Source organism: Ctenocephalides felis, unplaced genomic scaffold (assembly GCF_003426905.1).
Source record: "Ctenocephalides felis isolate EL2017-DRISC unplaced genomic scaffold, ASM342690v1 CF-g0.4_SCAFFOLD_01604, whole genome shotgun sequence".
NCBI classification, from domain to species: domain Eukaryota; kingdom Metazoa; phylum Arthropoda; class Insecta; order Siphonaptera; family Pulicidae; genus Ctenocephalides; species Ctenocephalides felis.
In genome coordinates, this window is record NW_020537758.1 from 23,454,699 (window position 1) to 23,470,261 (window position 15,563).

The window sequence follows — 15,563 nt, forward strand, 5'->3', positions numbered from 1 at the left end:
CTGTTTTCGTTAATGATCATAATGAATTACCTACGTACTACAAGTAATGTCTAATCATAAAGTTTCTAATCTAATACAGTTTACATAATTTATGAGTGTGTTTATACAATTAATATGAACTACATTATCCATATTTTATTATTATTATGTAATTCTATTTTATTTTCATTATTATTAGTTTTTGGCATATTTATTATCTCTACCACATTATTCATATTACATGATATGAACGAATAAATGATCCCATAAAATTTCATTAGTTGCGGCACTGAATTGATATGATTTCTATATTATAATCAGAAATCGAGGACTTTGTTGCGTTGATAACGCATAATTTCGAGTAATATTCCTACACAACTGAAATTATAGGTAAAAATATTTTTTTTTAATATAGATTGAGCAAATATGTAACAGTAATGGTCCGCAAAATTTGGCAATATAGTATTCACGACAGCGATCAAACTTATTATTTACCTTGTCGAATAATATAAGTTAGAACTATGAACAACTTCAGAAAATAACTGAATCTGTAACGAATTTTCTTCAATAATAGAACTGGGTTTTCATAAGTAATTTAATTTTAAATGCGTATTTGAAACTTCATTGAAACCTTGTATTTATAAACATCCTTCTAAACGAATTTTCAGCTATTTATATGAGTGTATGAAAAGCCGGCTCGTTTATCTTAAGAAAATATCATACAGATTAATTGATTTATAGTTAATTAGAATCAATCAAATGCCTAGTGAATTTAACAACTCCTCGTGGTTTTTTCTGCATATTAATTGCGTCTTGAAGATTTTAATAGTTTTTAACATATCTCACCTTTACAGTCAAAAACATTTATTGTTTAGACGGAAGAGCTATGGAACTGTATATTACCTGTCACCATTTGTTCCTCACGATGTTACTTTTCCATTTGAAAACCACTGGGGCGACGTGTCCGTCGGAGTTTCTGAAAAAACAATGATATACTATTTCGTTATTCGATCAATGAAACACAATAGTCTTTGTAAAGCTTTCAGTGATAAATTGCCCGCCGAGAAATCTAGCTTAATTTGAATTCCAATGTCTGCAGGCATAGTCTGTCCAAATACTCGTTAAAAATTTCGGGATGTTATATAGGTACTTTACCTGCCAAAAACAGTTGCGAGGTGGTGAAAGTATTTTGTTTTAATTCATAAGAACAAGATCAATTAATGAAGCAAATTAAGAAATGTTGTATCCATATTGTGACGTATTTTTTATTATATATCGACAAATTATTTTAAAGGGTAAAATCATTTTCTTTAACATATCTCAATCACCAACGTGTCTCAATCGCACATTCACACAAGTACTTATAATCATATATAACAGCAGTATGCCTAAACGTTGAAATATGTATTATTCGCTTAGTAAAACGAACGCTTTCTATTGATTTTATCGCCGGTTACTTATACTTGATTAATTATTCATAATCTCACGTTCACTGAAATGAAATACAAAAAGTTTCGTTAAAAAATATGAATTTTTAAGAAGTCTGAACCTTATTTTTTTCTCTCAACTCGATCAACATTTTCATAGGCGCATAATTAATTTCTTTCAATGTTTCAACACGCTCTTAATGTTAATTTTTTGCATATTGAGTAATTAAGACTATCAGACTTTTTGCTTTCTTAAATATTTAAGAAATGTAACAACACGTGTATAATGAGATGTTTATTTTTAATTTTACGTATTAAAACTGTACATACATTTGGTTTGCATACGTATTTCAAATTAATCTTCCAGTATTCATTTATTTAAAAACCAATCAGTAATTATCATAAATTCGTTTATTATGTTTTGCGGTTTGATTTTTTTTTCACCAGTTTTTGTTGAAAATTTGTGCTTCTCAAATTTTAATTGATTGATGTGCCCCATAAACATTATCAGCATTATTACATAAAATCGATTAAATTAGTCAAATTTAGGATTCTGAAGGTACTCATATATTATTATTACTTTTATTCATATGTTATCTTTCATATGATAAACTTCGAATTCATATACAGTAGAACTCCAATTATCCGAATTAATGGGGACCGGGACCCATTCGGATAATCAAATATTCGGATAATCAGAGTTTTTTTTTTAAATTGCAATTGGAGAGAAAAAAAATTACGTTTTGATATTGCACTATTTTTTTTATTGAATTAAATGAAAGAAACATGATATTTTCACATGTTTTAAATATAAATAAAATGTACCTATGTACAAGGTTAGAAATAAAAATCATTGTTTTTTACATCTCCGTCAATGTAAGCTGTTTTAACTGTAACTTAGACTTTTTTTGGACATTTTTTTTCTGAAAGTGATTCGGATAATCGGCGATTCGGATAGTCGGAGTTCGGATAATTGGAGTTCTACTGTATAGTATAGTTATCATTCAACATTAAAATTTTTAAGAAAAATATATTAGTTTAAAATATATTTTAAACAAATAATACTAAACAAATTTAGTATTCAGACACATTGTTTTATTTAATATTATAATTTATAGTTCTATGCTATTGAATTTACCTTTATACCATTGATGCATTTGCATTGTTTTTGATCATTTATTAAATTATCGAATATCATATTTTATCAAATGAATTTGAAAGAGAATGAATAATAGCAAACATCAATCTATATATTTTGGCTTTATATATTACATTGATGGTCAGTTTATTTTTTTCGAAAAAATACTTGCTAATTTTATGTTGTCACGATATTTATAACTCATTCTTAATCGTTTGAAACCAAATTTGGAAAAGTGTATATGTGAGCCGAATTGACCTTTTATCAATGTTTCCTCAAAAACTGCTAAATCGATTTCAAAAGTGACGTATTAATTATTTTTATAGAAAAGTTCAATTTATAATCACATCCAAAGTGCATAAAAATAACTCCGATTTAGTAACGACCCCGGAAACGGAAAGTATTAAATTCATGTGTCAATGTACCACTGTATATATAGATAATAAAGAAATGACTAGTATATTATAGAAATGTATTTACTCAAAACAAGTTTTCTTACTTCGTAAATAAATTTTTGGTTGTTCCCGAAACTATACACGCTATACTGGTAACAATTCAGTTTTGGTTCTTTTGACTTTATATAAAGGGTCCCAAAAAGGAATCATATCATTCTGTATTTGCAGCGCGTGGTGACGACATCGCAGTGGTAAGTGTTTATTACATAATAAATTTATATAATTTTTTATGTGATATTCTTACCGTGGTGCTAAACATGCGTGGCGTACGATGAACCAAGTTGCCTCATGACGGGAAGCGAAGATTCCTGCAGGACGAGACTGTGTATGTCCACCGCGGACCTCGTCTTCCGGGGCGGATGTGCCTGCCCGACGTCGTAGAGTGCGGTTGCAGGTCCCCCGAAACCAACGAATACAGAATTCTGCCGGGGCCGAGGGATGAAGGACGGCGGAACCACCGACGACTCCGGGCAACTGTACGCCCCGCATTTAGAGAACGAAGGACGCGACAGACCCGGATGACACATTTGAAACTGCATGGCAAAAATAATGGTGGTAATAAATAATATTATCAGAATGCTAATATATACAAAATTATTTATATATATATATATATATATATATGTATATATATGTATATCTATATATATGTATATATATATATATATATATATATATAAATATATATATGTATGATAATCGTGGATACTTCAAGTAGTGAATATTACATTTTTTTGGTCAATGCTCTGATGACGCGGATTCTATGAAATCTGTAATTAGTTATATATAATAACTGCAATATGTTAGTGATAATCAGGGCCGGATTTAGAAATTTGGCGTCCTGGGGCACTGATAAAAATGCCGCCCCATCCCTGAAATTTTACGAACTTTCAAACTATTTTAAAGCAATCGCGCTGCTTTAGCTGCGTAGAGACAAAATAAAGACGCGCGTAAGCGCCGCGTCGCAGTATAACGGATAAAGAATGTTACTTAAGGCATATATATGTAAACAAAATTTATACTTATTATTAAAATATCTATAAAATATATGATAATTTGATGTGCATATGTCTAATGATCACTTTTGTCCGCCAAATGTTTCTTTTTCAAATTTTTTTATTGGCTCATCGAAACTTACCTCCCACAAATTTAAGCAGTTATTTATTCTGTCAATACAAGTAAATTTTTTTGAATGATATTGAACGCTTCTTTTCTCAAAAACTGAATTATCATTTTTGGCATTTTGGCCCGTATCTTCAAAACAGTTCGACCTGCCTTGGCCAATAACTAATCAGCACGTCTCCTTATCAATAGGAATTGAATCATTTAAATCGGTTGATCCGTGTTCTCGAAATCGACTTGAATAATTTAAAAAATATTAGATTTGTATTGATTGCAAGCACAGGCAGTTTCAGAAAATGGTAATTGAGTTTCGATATTTCTTCTCTGAAACAGCTACGCAGCTCGATTGCTTTGCAATTGCAATTTCAAAATATAAAAAATGTGATTTACAAGTCTTTTTTTTTTCATTTTTCAAAAAATTTTAAAGCTCTTTATAAAATGTAATTTTCAATACGTGAAGTTTCAGTAATTTGTCTTAAGGCACAATGCTATGCGTCACTAGTGCACAAATTCGTCATTTTAAGAGCACTCGAGAACTGAAGAACATATTTTTCTTAAACTTACAGCTTGTTTACGGATTTTTATATTAGCCAAATTTCCAAATTTGATAACTTATTAACCAAATTGATAATTTACGTTTAGAGTGGCAGACAAGGCAAAATAATAAATTTTATTAATCGGTTATTTCAACCCAAATTTCGCATTTCTATCGTATTATGTTTTGTTAATTATATTTCTTAAATTAAAAATGTTGTTAATAAAAAGTTAATTATATTGTATAGATTTTTTTTCACATTATTCCAATTTTGCCGCCCCCAAAAATTTGCCGCCCTGGGCAGTAGCCCCGATTGCCCCTACTGTAAATCCAGCACTGATGATAATGCCTATTTATTTTATAGCTATGACATTGGTTTTAGAAATTTCAGAAATATTTGCTGCTTGAAAAACTTGTTGGAAAATGGTGTTCCAGTTCAGCTCTTCTTTCATTTTTTATTATGTTTTTATATAAACTCTTCTATTCAATAAATTTATGTTTTTTGAATTTAGTGGTCTACAATGCAGTACAATTACTGTGATATATGCCATAATACCATGCTATACAACGCGATAGCTGTTTCCATAAAATGCATTACGAATATTACATGGTACGCTCTCATCGCGTCATCGGAGAGTTGGCTGTTATTATATAACATTCAGATAACATATATCTAGTTTTACAATAATTATTTTCTTAATTAATAAACCAAACAGATTGTTTTTGTATTTATGAAATACCAGAATATACAATTCAATTTTAAGTGTCCCCTCTGAGGCGACATTGGATCGTCGAAAAGATAGATCAAGAATGCGCCATCGCCGGCCCTCGAGCTTCATTAGGCCTTTTAAATATATTTTCTGTGGCCTGCCAAGCATTCCTATATTAGAATTTTATTTCTTTTCAACTTTATAATAATCATAACTAAACTAGAATCAGCCATGTATTGCCTTATTCGTTTTATTATTATAATAAGCAGTGTCAAATGTTTGGCCAACATATTTGCAACCGATTTTGAAAACAAAGAAATTTTCAAACGATTGTGAGTTGAGTCATGCATTATTTTTTGTTAAAAATTAGTCAGGTCGTTTATTTGTAAATGACATATTACAAAAATTTCTTTGACTATTTTAATGAAACGTTACATAGCGACGGAGTACATGATCCTAACGATTATTCTAAAATTTGAAATGGTTTATTTTTCAAACCTGTATCTGAATAGTTAAGGTTCGCGTAAGTTTAGTTCTTGTCTTCTTGACTAATTAGCTTGTATCCAGTTTAGTCATGTAATTTTGAAATCGCCGAACAATATGCTCGGCGATGAAATACATGGCATGGGATAAAATCGATGACCGGCTTGGAGTTAGATAATAAAATAGAAAGTGGAAATCCAATAGGAGAAAATCGTGAAAATAAAACCGCAAGTCATAGAAATCGGGTATAACGTACCGTATCCTCAATCGCATAAAGTTATCGTAAATTCTGAAATTCATCCCTGATCTAGATTTTGATCATATTTTTTTGCAACCGCAACGAGAATGAATCGTCTATGCGAACCCGATTACAGAAACGAAAATATATTGAGTATAGGGGTAGTAACTACAAGCGAAGCGAATTAAATATACGTCATGGAATCAGAAATATATATATATATATATATATATATATATATATATTATAATATGTATTTATGAATTATTGTTTTTTATTTATTTTTTGATCGGTAAATTACAACATTGTGATTTAAAATATTGTTTGAGCCGTGAATCACAGATTTGTATAGGCAGTGTAGTAAGACGTTATTATTTACTCATTGATAGCTTAATTAAAAATTAATGCAGGTGTAACCCGATATCTCTTGTATCGTAATGTAAGAACCGCCTAAATCAATTGAGTTAGAAAGTTTTAAATTTGAAACGAAATAGACCTAAATTATTCCAAACTATATTTAAAACTATTTTCGTGGGCCTACAACATTTTAGGATGTTCAAAGTTTTTAATCACTCTATTACTATGCATTCAAATCGTGATTTTTTTGTCGACAATTAATTACGGAGAAGCGTTCTGAATTTTTATCAAGAACTAGTTAGAACGAATTCTCAAATTCGGTTCAGGGTCTTTGATGAGAACGTTGACAATTTTTTTTACCTACTTTAAAGCTAGCAAATCGGATTTCTAGAAAAAACATGAACTTTTTCTTTAGGAAGTTAATAGTTGTAATCTACACTACAATAAACTGTTTACTACACACTTATATTAAAAAATTAATTGCTTCATAAAAGAGATGAATAAAAGTTTCAAAATTCCTTTGCTTGCTACTATATCATTTATTTATTTAACCCAAGCGATAAAATTTTTATTACCGAAATCGTTAACCTGAATTTTACAAGATAAGTTATATTCCATTATTAAAGAAGGATATCTATAATAACACACAATTAGAAAAAAAGTGAATATACCGGTTGTTTTATGTGGATACGAAACCTTAAAAGGGATGAATCTTCAAAGATAAAGTTGCTTGCTGTGAATTCTGAAGTGAGTACAGCACACATTTGCGCTGTGTAACTTTTTGTTAACCAATTCTTGTTGTCATTTCCAGAGGCGATCCTTTCTAATACTCCCGTCAACGTTAAGTCCCATGGAAATTGTCAAATATATAAATGTCCAAAAGTGGCTCAGCGGTGCGAACTCAATTTGTTCGCAATACAATATCGCCCCTGAGAGCGACTGCGAACCAAAATGCAAATCGTAGCGACTACGTGCGCATAAAAGTGTCCGTGTTTTATTCCCCGCACACTTGCGAACCGGAAGGGACATTCTCAACCATCGTGGATGGGAATGCAAACCATATACGTATTACATTTATGGCCAACATTACATGTTTTCCATATAAAGTAATTCCAAGATCATATATACTAGGCATGCGCACGTACGTCTCGAGAGAATTGCATTCTAAACACTTTTTATTGTGACAAATTATGGAAGACGAAATAGAAATAACTCGAATTTGTAATGCCTCTTTTATCAAAATACAGACATTACATAAAATAATATTTGAATTCATTACTGTCAATATAATTAGTAATAGTAGGTTACTAACTTCCTGAAGGTAAAGTTTGGTCGCAAAGAATTCCAATTTGCCAATTTTATATTTTTGATATCGCTTCAAAACGAATTGAGAAATACGTAGGTATATGCTTGTGTATAAGTATATGTGTACCAAAATTTGATCTTTCGTCGACACTAATTTTAACAATTTAAAAGCCTTGATTTCAATAATCTAATTTTAATTTGATGAAACTTCATAAGCGCGGCTAACATTGATTCGTTTTGCAAGACTTAGAATTGGCAGGAAAGTGCACAAACATTTGTTAACGTTTTTATTGAAATTCTGAACCGATTTTGAACATTTAAACATGTGCTGACTTAACTTTCATCATTTGATCATTTGAGATTTTGGACTATTTTTTGTATTTTCGGACGGGCCGTTTCTTCGTGATTAACTGTTGAATTAATTTTTTATTAAATTTGGTAGCCCATATAAAAACTCCTATATAAACGTCTTCATATAGTCATACTTAAATGTTATCTGATAATGAATATCTTAAAATGTTACTGGTTGTAATTTAATTAAAAAAATCGTCAAAACTTGTACAATTTTAAAATTACAAAAGCTCAATTTTTATTGTTTAAGTCACTATACTGAATTTCAAGCAATTACCTTAAGTGAAATTGACAGACCTAACTTAATATAATTTAAAAGAAAGTTTTTGTTTAGTTAAATCAATAATCAAACAATTCAATTTATTTAAATTCATCGTTCGAATTGTAATTACTGAGCGATATAATATTGTTCAATTTGAAAACTCTAATTAAACCATTTTTGAATAAACAATACATAAATAAAATATTTCACAACCCTTCACAATTTGGTTTGTTATTGTTTGCCAGTGACTTCAACGCCAACATTACATTAAAACAGCATGACCTAATTTCTGGATTCTTTTGAATAATATAAAAATTTTATTGAAAATATTTATTATGTTCAGCAAACTGTTTCACTCTGATTGAAATAATATTGCATTATTTATTAAGAATGCTTTTTTACTATTGCAAAAGGCAATTTATTTTCCTATCATTGGTCCAAAATTCAAAGATCCGATGACTTTCAACATCATCAATCTTATAGAAACTTGACCTAAAAACTGGGTTGTGTTCAGGGACTTTTACTAAAGATTGTAGAAGCTCAGGTCAGGCGCAAAATCATTTGAAATATTACCGGATTACACGATTAATTTGCGAAATATTAACTACGTTATAGTAAGTGAAAATAAATAAAGAGGAGAAAAATAACAAAAATATTGAAATTCTATTCTATACTTTTATATAGAAATTAGTAAAAAAAATCATTTAATACTAAACTAAATAGTGTTATTCCATTACTTTTGAGTATATTTCGAAGGATTATTCTAAATTATGTATTGCCAATAAATTCTGTGTAATAGATCAGAATACAAAATCCATAAAACATTGATAATGTAACTAAAACTTAAACATTTTTTTTGCAGATTAAAATACATGTTCAAGATCAAAATGGTTTATAGAAGATTTATCCGCCAAGGAAGTGGAGGGGAAGGCGAAAAAGTCGTTTTTTGCAATAATGGTTTACAAGTAATAATAATATGGTGTAATAACGAAGGAATTTGGTAAGTACTTTAAATTGGTCGATTTCAATATATATATATATATATATATATATATATATATATATATATATATATATATATATATATATATATATATATATTTGATACTGATTGGTCATTGTATAATTTACTGCATCGAATTCAATTTCGACAGAAGTCACGTCTGTTTGTTTGTGAAACAATTTATCTATGATATTTGTGTTTCTGAAATAGCTCCGCTTATCAAACTATTTCATGGCCCGCTCCCGAATGTTTATACCGGTATTATGCGCAGATTGCATTCACTCGACTCTCGTATAAAACGGGGGCAATTTAAAATGATTATGGATATTTCCGTGCAGGGACAATATACGTTCGATGGATGTTTGGGATGCTATAAAGTCTGTTTTGAACCCATTTAATTAATTAATATTTCCCGGGTTTACGACCATAGAATTACGGGGATTCATAAAATTCCATTCGATATTACCATAAAAACGACATTAAAACATTACAAAAACAATTTACATTTATTTATATTTCAATAAAATATGTCACGTTTATATTATTATGTTTCTCTGTGTTGGGGATCGAAGCGCTTGCATTTGCAGCAACGAATAACGGGTTCAACCCCGCGTTTCGTACAGCCTGATATCAAGCAAAAGTTTTTACTTGAAACTATACAATTGCGATGCGATATCGCAATTCGAAAGAACGGTTAAAATGCCTTCTAAAATTGTCGAAATGTTATTAATTATATACATTTCAGTAAGGACAGTCATTGAATCGTCTCTAATTGTGTTCTCAAAAATAATAAACCTATATAGTCGCAATAACTTACCATTATTCAGTCGCAATAACTGTTATAGTTTGAAAATGATTTTACTACAGAACTCACGTTCAGCTGAACGATACGTTCAACAAAGTCAAACATTCCTTGCAAAATTACATCTCAATGCAATAGCTTCATCCTTAGTTCTGCAATTCTATATAGTTCACTCAACTATTTTGTTGTAGTTACTCAATAATATATTAATATAATACAATTGTTAACATTAATAGTATGGCATCATACATAATTATTTATTAATTTCAAAAACGACTATCATAGAGTGAATTCTAATAGTTTCAAATACAATTGTAAATGATTTGTGCAGAGTTCTTTAATATTATTTCTATGAATCACTCTGACATTGATTTTAAATGGTTTTTGCATTATATTCCTTACTGACCTGAGGCCCATTTTGTATTTGTGAATCGACCAAAGGGCAACTGGATCGATGTTGTTGTTGAAATTTCGGCTGATAAGGTTCCAACATACGAATCTTACCCCATCGATTGAAGAAAAGAGCTATGGCAGCAACCCATAATATTAAAACTAATAAGACTATTAAAATTTCTTCAGCTCGCACTACTATCACTGGAGCGGTATCTGGAAATAGAGAAAATAATTCTGAGATATTATATACGGTTTTTTGTCAAAAGGCAAAGTTGGTTAACACACTAACGTAATTATTTATTTTTGATGTACGATAACTGTAAAAACATTATTAACCATTTCAAATCATTTTTTATCTGATTCGATTTACTCCTTCTCCCATCGCCATGTTCAAAGCCTTTAATCACATTGCCTTTATTTAGTAATTTTGAATTTTTATTGCAACATCTCTATTTAACCTTTAGGGACTAAATCTTGATAGTTAAACTCCCGATAAAGAAATATGACCTATTAGAATCGTGAATCAATCTGGAAACACTGGTACATGTTATAACGAAAACTACTTTAATTCATTTTCATTTGACATTCATCCTAAATCAAGCTCGTTTTTTACACAGCGAATAAAATAAATAAACTACTCTTGTGAATTGTGCAATCTGTTCTATACCCTCTTAAGTACATCCACTTGAAAAAGAATTCGACTATATATTCGCCAGAATGCGAAAATCTCGTATCTCCGCATTATGTATATACGACCTCGGCTGCAATTGTTTGCGGTCCGTGGCTCACGTGGACCAAATGTACTTCATTTTCAGACTGAAGCGCATGCAACCGACTCGCAATAATTTTGTGGTCGCAATAGTATATAACTCTCCAACATTTTGACGTGCACGAATCAGAAAACAGAAAAGATACTTATTTTCAAGTTTCTATTTGTTTTTTTTTTCATTGTATTTTTTCGAATTCTATAAAACGTAAATTTTTTTAGCAATACATAAAAAATATTTAACTTTTAAGAAAACATTCGATGTACCGCCATAAACAATTTTCTTTCAGAATAAAGACAACCATATCATTTCATTTCTCAATATTTCAACAGTATATTTATTCCAGTTTGAGCAAAAATTTCCATTTTAAAAACAATTTTCAAACTCAAAGTATTTGCTCAAAGCTCAAAACATCCAGTGTTTGTAAAATATATATATATATATAATATTGAAACATATTTATTTGCATACATAGGTAGTACGACTCATGTGCGCTATTTTAAGAACAATTTTAAAACTCAAAAAAATTATTCTGCTGAAAAAAGTGTTTATATATACATTTATTATTGAAACTATATTTATTTCTATATAGATATTATATTTTCTTGAATTAAGAATACAACTACATGTTGCTCGACAATTTTCTATATTAATTCAACTCAAACATGTTAAATCACTACGCCAAGTTCTTTCGCCATAATTTTCACTTTTTCAGTCACCTCACTTATTGTGCCCACCATGTAGAAAGCCATCTCTGGATAGTGATCAAATTCGCCAGATAAAATTCTCTTGAAACCCTCCACCGTGTCCTTTACCGCTACTAGTCTACCTGGGTGGCCAGTAAATACTTCAGCTACTGTAAAAGGTTGAGAAAGAAATCGTTGAATTTTTCGTGCTCTTGCTACAATTAGTTTATCTTCCTCTGATAATTCATCCATTCCCAGTATTGCTATTATATCTTGTAATGATTTGTAATTCTGTAGTACCCTTTGTACTTCTCTGGCAACGTTATAATGAGCTTCGCCAAGGATAGCGATGTCCATTATTCGAGAACTAGAGTCCAATGGATCTACAGCAGGATATATTCCTAATTCAGCAATACCGCGCGACAATACGGTTGTAGCATCGAGATGAGCAAATGTAGTTGCAGGCGCGGGATCTGTTAGGTCATCTGCCGGAACGTAAATAGCTTGTACAGATGTAATGGATCCTTTGGTAGTTGTCGTAATTCTTTCCTGCATACTACCCATATCTGTGGCTAGAGTAGGTTGATATCCAACAGCAGAAGGAATACGGCCAAGTAAAGCAGACACTTCAGACCCAGCTTGAGTAAATCTAAATATATTATCAATAAATAATAAAACATTCTGTCCTTCTATATCTCTAAAGTATTCTGCTATAGTCAGAGCAGTAAGTGCAATTCGTGCCCTTGCGCCGGGAGGTTCATTCATTTGTCCGTAGACTAAGGAAACCTTAGAACTTTTATCTTTCAGAGATATTACACCACTTGTTATCATTTCATTATATAAATCATTTCCTTCACGCGTTCTTTCGCCGACTCCGGCAAAAACTGAATAACCTCCGTGAGCCCTTGCCACATTATTTATAAGCTCCATTATCAAGACGGTCTTGCCTACACCAGCTCCACCAAATAAACCGATTTTTCCACCTTTTGAATAAGGGGCTAACAGATCTACAACTTTAATACCTGTTACGAGCATTTCTTGATTTACACTCATTTCAACATACGGCGGGGCTTCGTTATGTATTGGATATCTTAAGGGGGTATTAAATGGACCTCGTTCATCTATGGGCTCACCAATTACGTTCATAATACGTCCGAGAGTCTCAACGCCAACGGGAACTTTTATCGGCGCTCCGGTATCGGTTACAGGCAGCCCGCGCACCAATCCGTCTGTTCCATCCATTGCTATAGTTCGAACCATACCTTCTCCTAAATGTTGGGCCACTTCTAAAACTAGACGTGGCTTACGATCCTTGACTTCTAAGGCAGTCAAAATTTCGGGCAGATATACTGGAAACTGCACGTCCACTACCGCCCCTATGATGGATACTATCTTCCCGTCATCTAATTTGATTCCTGCTTTGTTCTGAGATGAAGAATCAGTAACTGTATTTGTTGTGTTATGTCGCTTTATTTTTTCTAAAGATTTTTGCGTTCGACCGTGATCGTTATTACATTTATCATTGACTCCACATAATGTGCGTTTAAACTTAACTTTCCAAAGATAAGAAGCATAAGAATTTACATAATTCTGCTTTATATGTATTTTATGAAAATTCATATTGTTTTTTAACTTTGACACATTAAATATACTCTTCGTTTTTTTGTAAAATTACTAATTCAAAACAAAAGCCTCGCGATATTTTCAGTGCACTATATAAAGTATTAGACAGTCCGTTAATATGCCGTTAATCATTATATCATTGACATTAAAATATCTACAACAATTGCCCCAATTAAAGCATTAACATAATTATTTTTTAATAATATTATTATTAAAGGCAAATTATTCATACATTTTTAATTATTTTTGTTATTAAATTATTAATTAAATAATTAAACTCTAATCAAGTTGCTTCGAACTTGATATTAATGTAATTTTGTAATATCTGACATAAGAAAAAGGCAAGGTAAATACATCATGCATTTCTTAATGATCTTAAGATTAAAGCTATGCATATATAATCGTCATTTAATAAATACTGTGGTACTATACAGTATTTTTGGATTGAAGATCTTATTTGCCCTTCAGAGCAATTAATTCTCATTACTCACATTAGTGCGTCAGACATTTTACCATTGTTATTTATCATTAACGTGTGCTCGTGAATCTCAATTAAGTGCAGGTTGAACATAAATAGAAGTAATTTATTCAAAATTATATTAAAATTAAAGACTGGTTATATATTATATACGTTTAGCTAATAATGATGCGATCAATAATTAATAATTAGTCAATGAATAATTGAAAGAAAACAGATCTAATTTCAAAACAACACAGGTCCACAAAATAAAAAGTTGTCTGTATTGCGAATACAATATCGCTGAATACGAATTTAAGTCAAAATTGGCGATTAAACTACACAAAACTAAGAAAATAATGAAAACTAAAAATTTACGATCCAATTTTTTTTGGTATTCGGTATTTTTTTCTTTAAATGATATGTGCAACGGATTTCTTCAACATTTTTTTTTATATTCTAGATTTTTTTATAGATGATAGAAATTGGAATTTAGGAAATCGGCGTGATCGTAGTTCATACTGAAGACAAGTCTATAAAGAAGTTTCTGAACAATTTTTAAGTAAATCAGACCAGTAAAAGTTGAAATATGATATGAATACTTGAAAATATAAAAAAACGATATTTCAAAATTTCTATACTAAAATATACCTGTTTACTAAATTGACCATTCAGTTCGAATGGATCAAAAAGTATGTTGTTAAGATAGATTAAAAGTGTTTAAGAAGTCCGTGATCCGGCGAGATGCTACCGAACTCTATTGAAACACTTGCACTTTGTCGAAGGACCAGATATATTTAGTTATTGGCTATATCAGACCGATTGAATATTAAAAATAAAAGATGATAAATAAATGTTTAATTATTGTATATTTGAAAGAATATTAAGACTGATAGATGATATGTTAGATAGTTGAAGTTTTAATTAGATGTTATAGCTTTGAGTGTTAATTTACGACTGACTGATGTTATATAAAATTTTAGTTGACACTAAATTATATAGATTTTACAATTTTATACATTTTTCTGATTGGTCCATTTTGTAGAATTAGTGACATCCCCTTACAATTTTGGATCCAATCAGTAGCTGTTACATTTGTCAACCAATCAGGTATTGGTCGGTGATAGCATGATTCGTAGAATTAAAACTGGGTACACGTAATGCGAGTTTCTTGGAAATATATTAATTGCAGGATGATATAGTTAGGGACAGGTGATTAAAATTCTTGGAAAAATGGATTACTGATATGATGACCGATTTTGAGACAGAATGCGTAACAATGAAAGGGATTATTTTATCGTTTTAAATTATATAAAAAGGGATGAGGGTTTATTATCGCTATCCTTCATGAAGATAATAAAATATAATAATTAGACCAGGGTTGGGAATGAGGCGTTAACAAAACCCTTGAAATAAAATGCCACGTGCGACTAATTTATTATATTTATTTAAAGAAAATCTGTTTATGTA

The 15,563-nt window shown here is 30.5% G+C and overlaps 2 protein-coding genes across 2 annotated transcripts; both read right to left on the bottom strand.

The window, feature by feature from the left end:
- Window positions 1-758: 758 nt before the first annotated feature.
- On the bottom strand, window positions 759-11,440 carry LOC113373530. Its single transcript, XM_026613822.1, has 4 exons — window positions 11,431-11,440; window positions 10,574-10,773; window positions 3,244-3,532; window positions 759-955 (listed from the first exon to the last, which is right to left on the bottom strand). The coding sequence occupies exons 1-3, from the start codon at window positions 11,438-11,440 to the stop codon at window positions 3,251-3,253; spliced, it is 492 nt and encodes a 163-aa protein (XP_026469607.1). The 3' UTR covers window positions 759-955; window positions 3,244-3,250.
- Window positions 11,441-11,995: 555 nt separating this feature from the next.
- LOC113373531 (ATP synthase subunit beta, mitochondrial-like) lies at window positions 11,996-13,633 on the bottom strand. Its single transcript, XM_026613823.1, has one exon. It carries the CDS (start codon window positions 13,631-13,633, stop codon window positions 11,996-11,998), a length of 1,638 nt encoding a protein of 545 aa, XP_026469608.1.
- Between the last annotated feature and the right edge of the window lie 1,930 nt (window positions 13,634-15,563).

Bases quoted from the DNA above. Each gene is read 5' to 3' on its own strand.
- LOC113373531 (XM_026613823.1), bottom strand. From the start codon at position 13,633: ATGAATTTTCATAAAATACATATAAAGCAGAATTATGTAAATTCTTAT.
- LOC113373530 (XM_026613822.1), bottom strand. The intron at 3,533-10,573 runs GTCAGTAAGGAA...TTTGCCATGCAG, and splicing joins AAATACAAAATGGGCCTCAG to TTTCAAATGTGTCATCCGGG.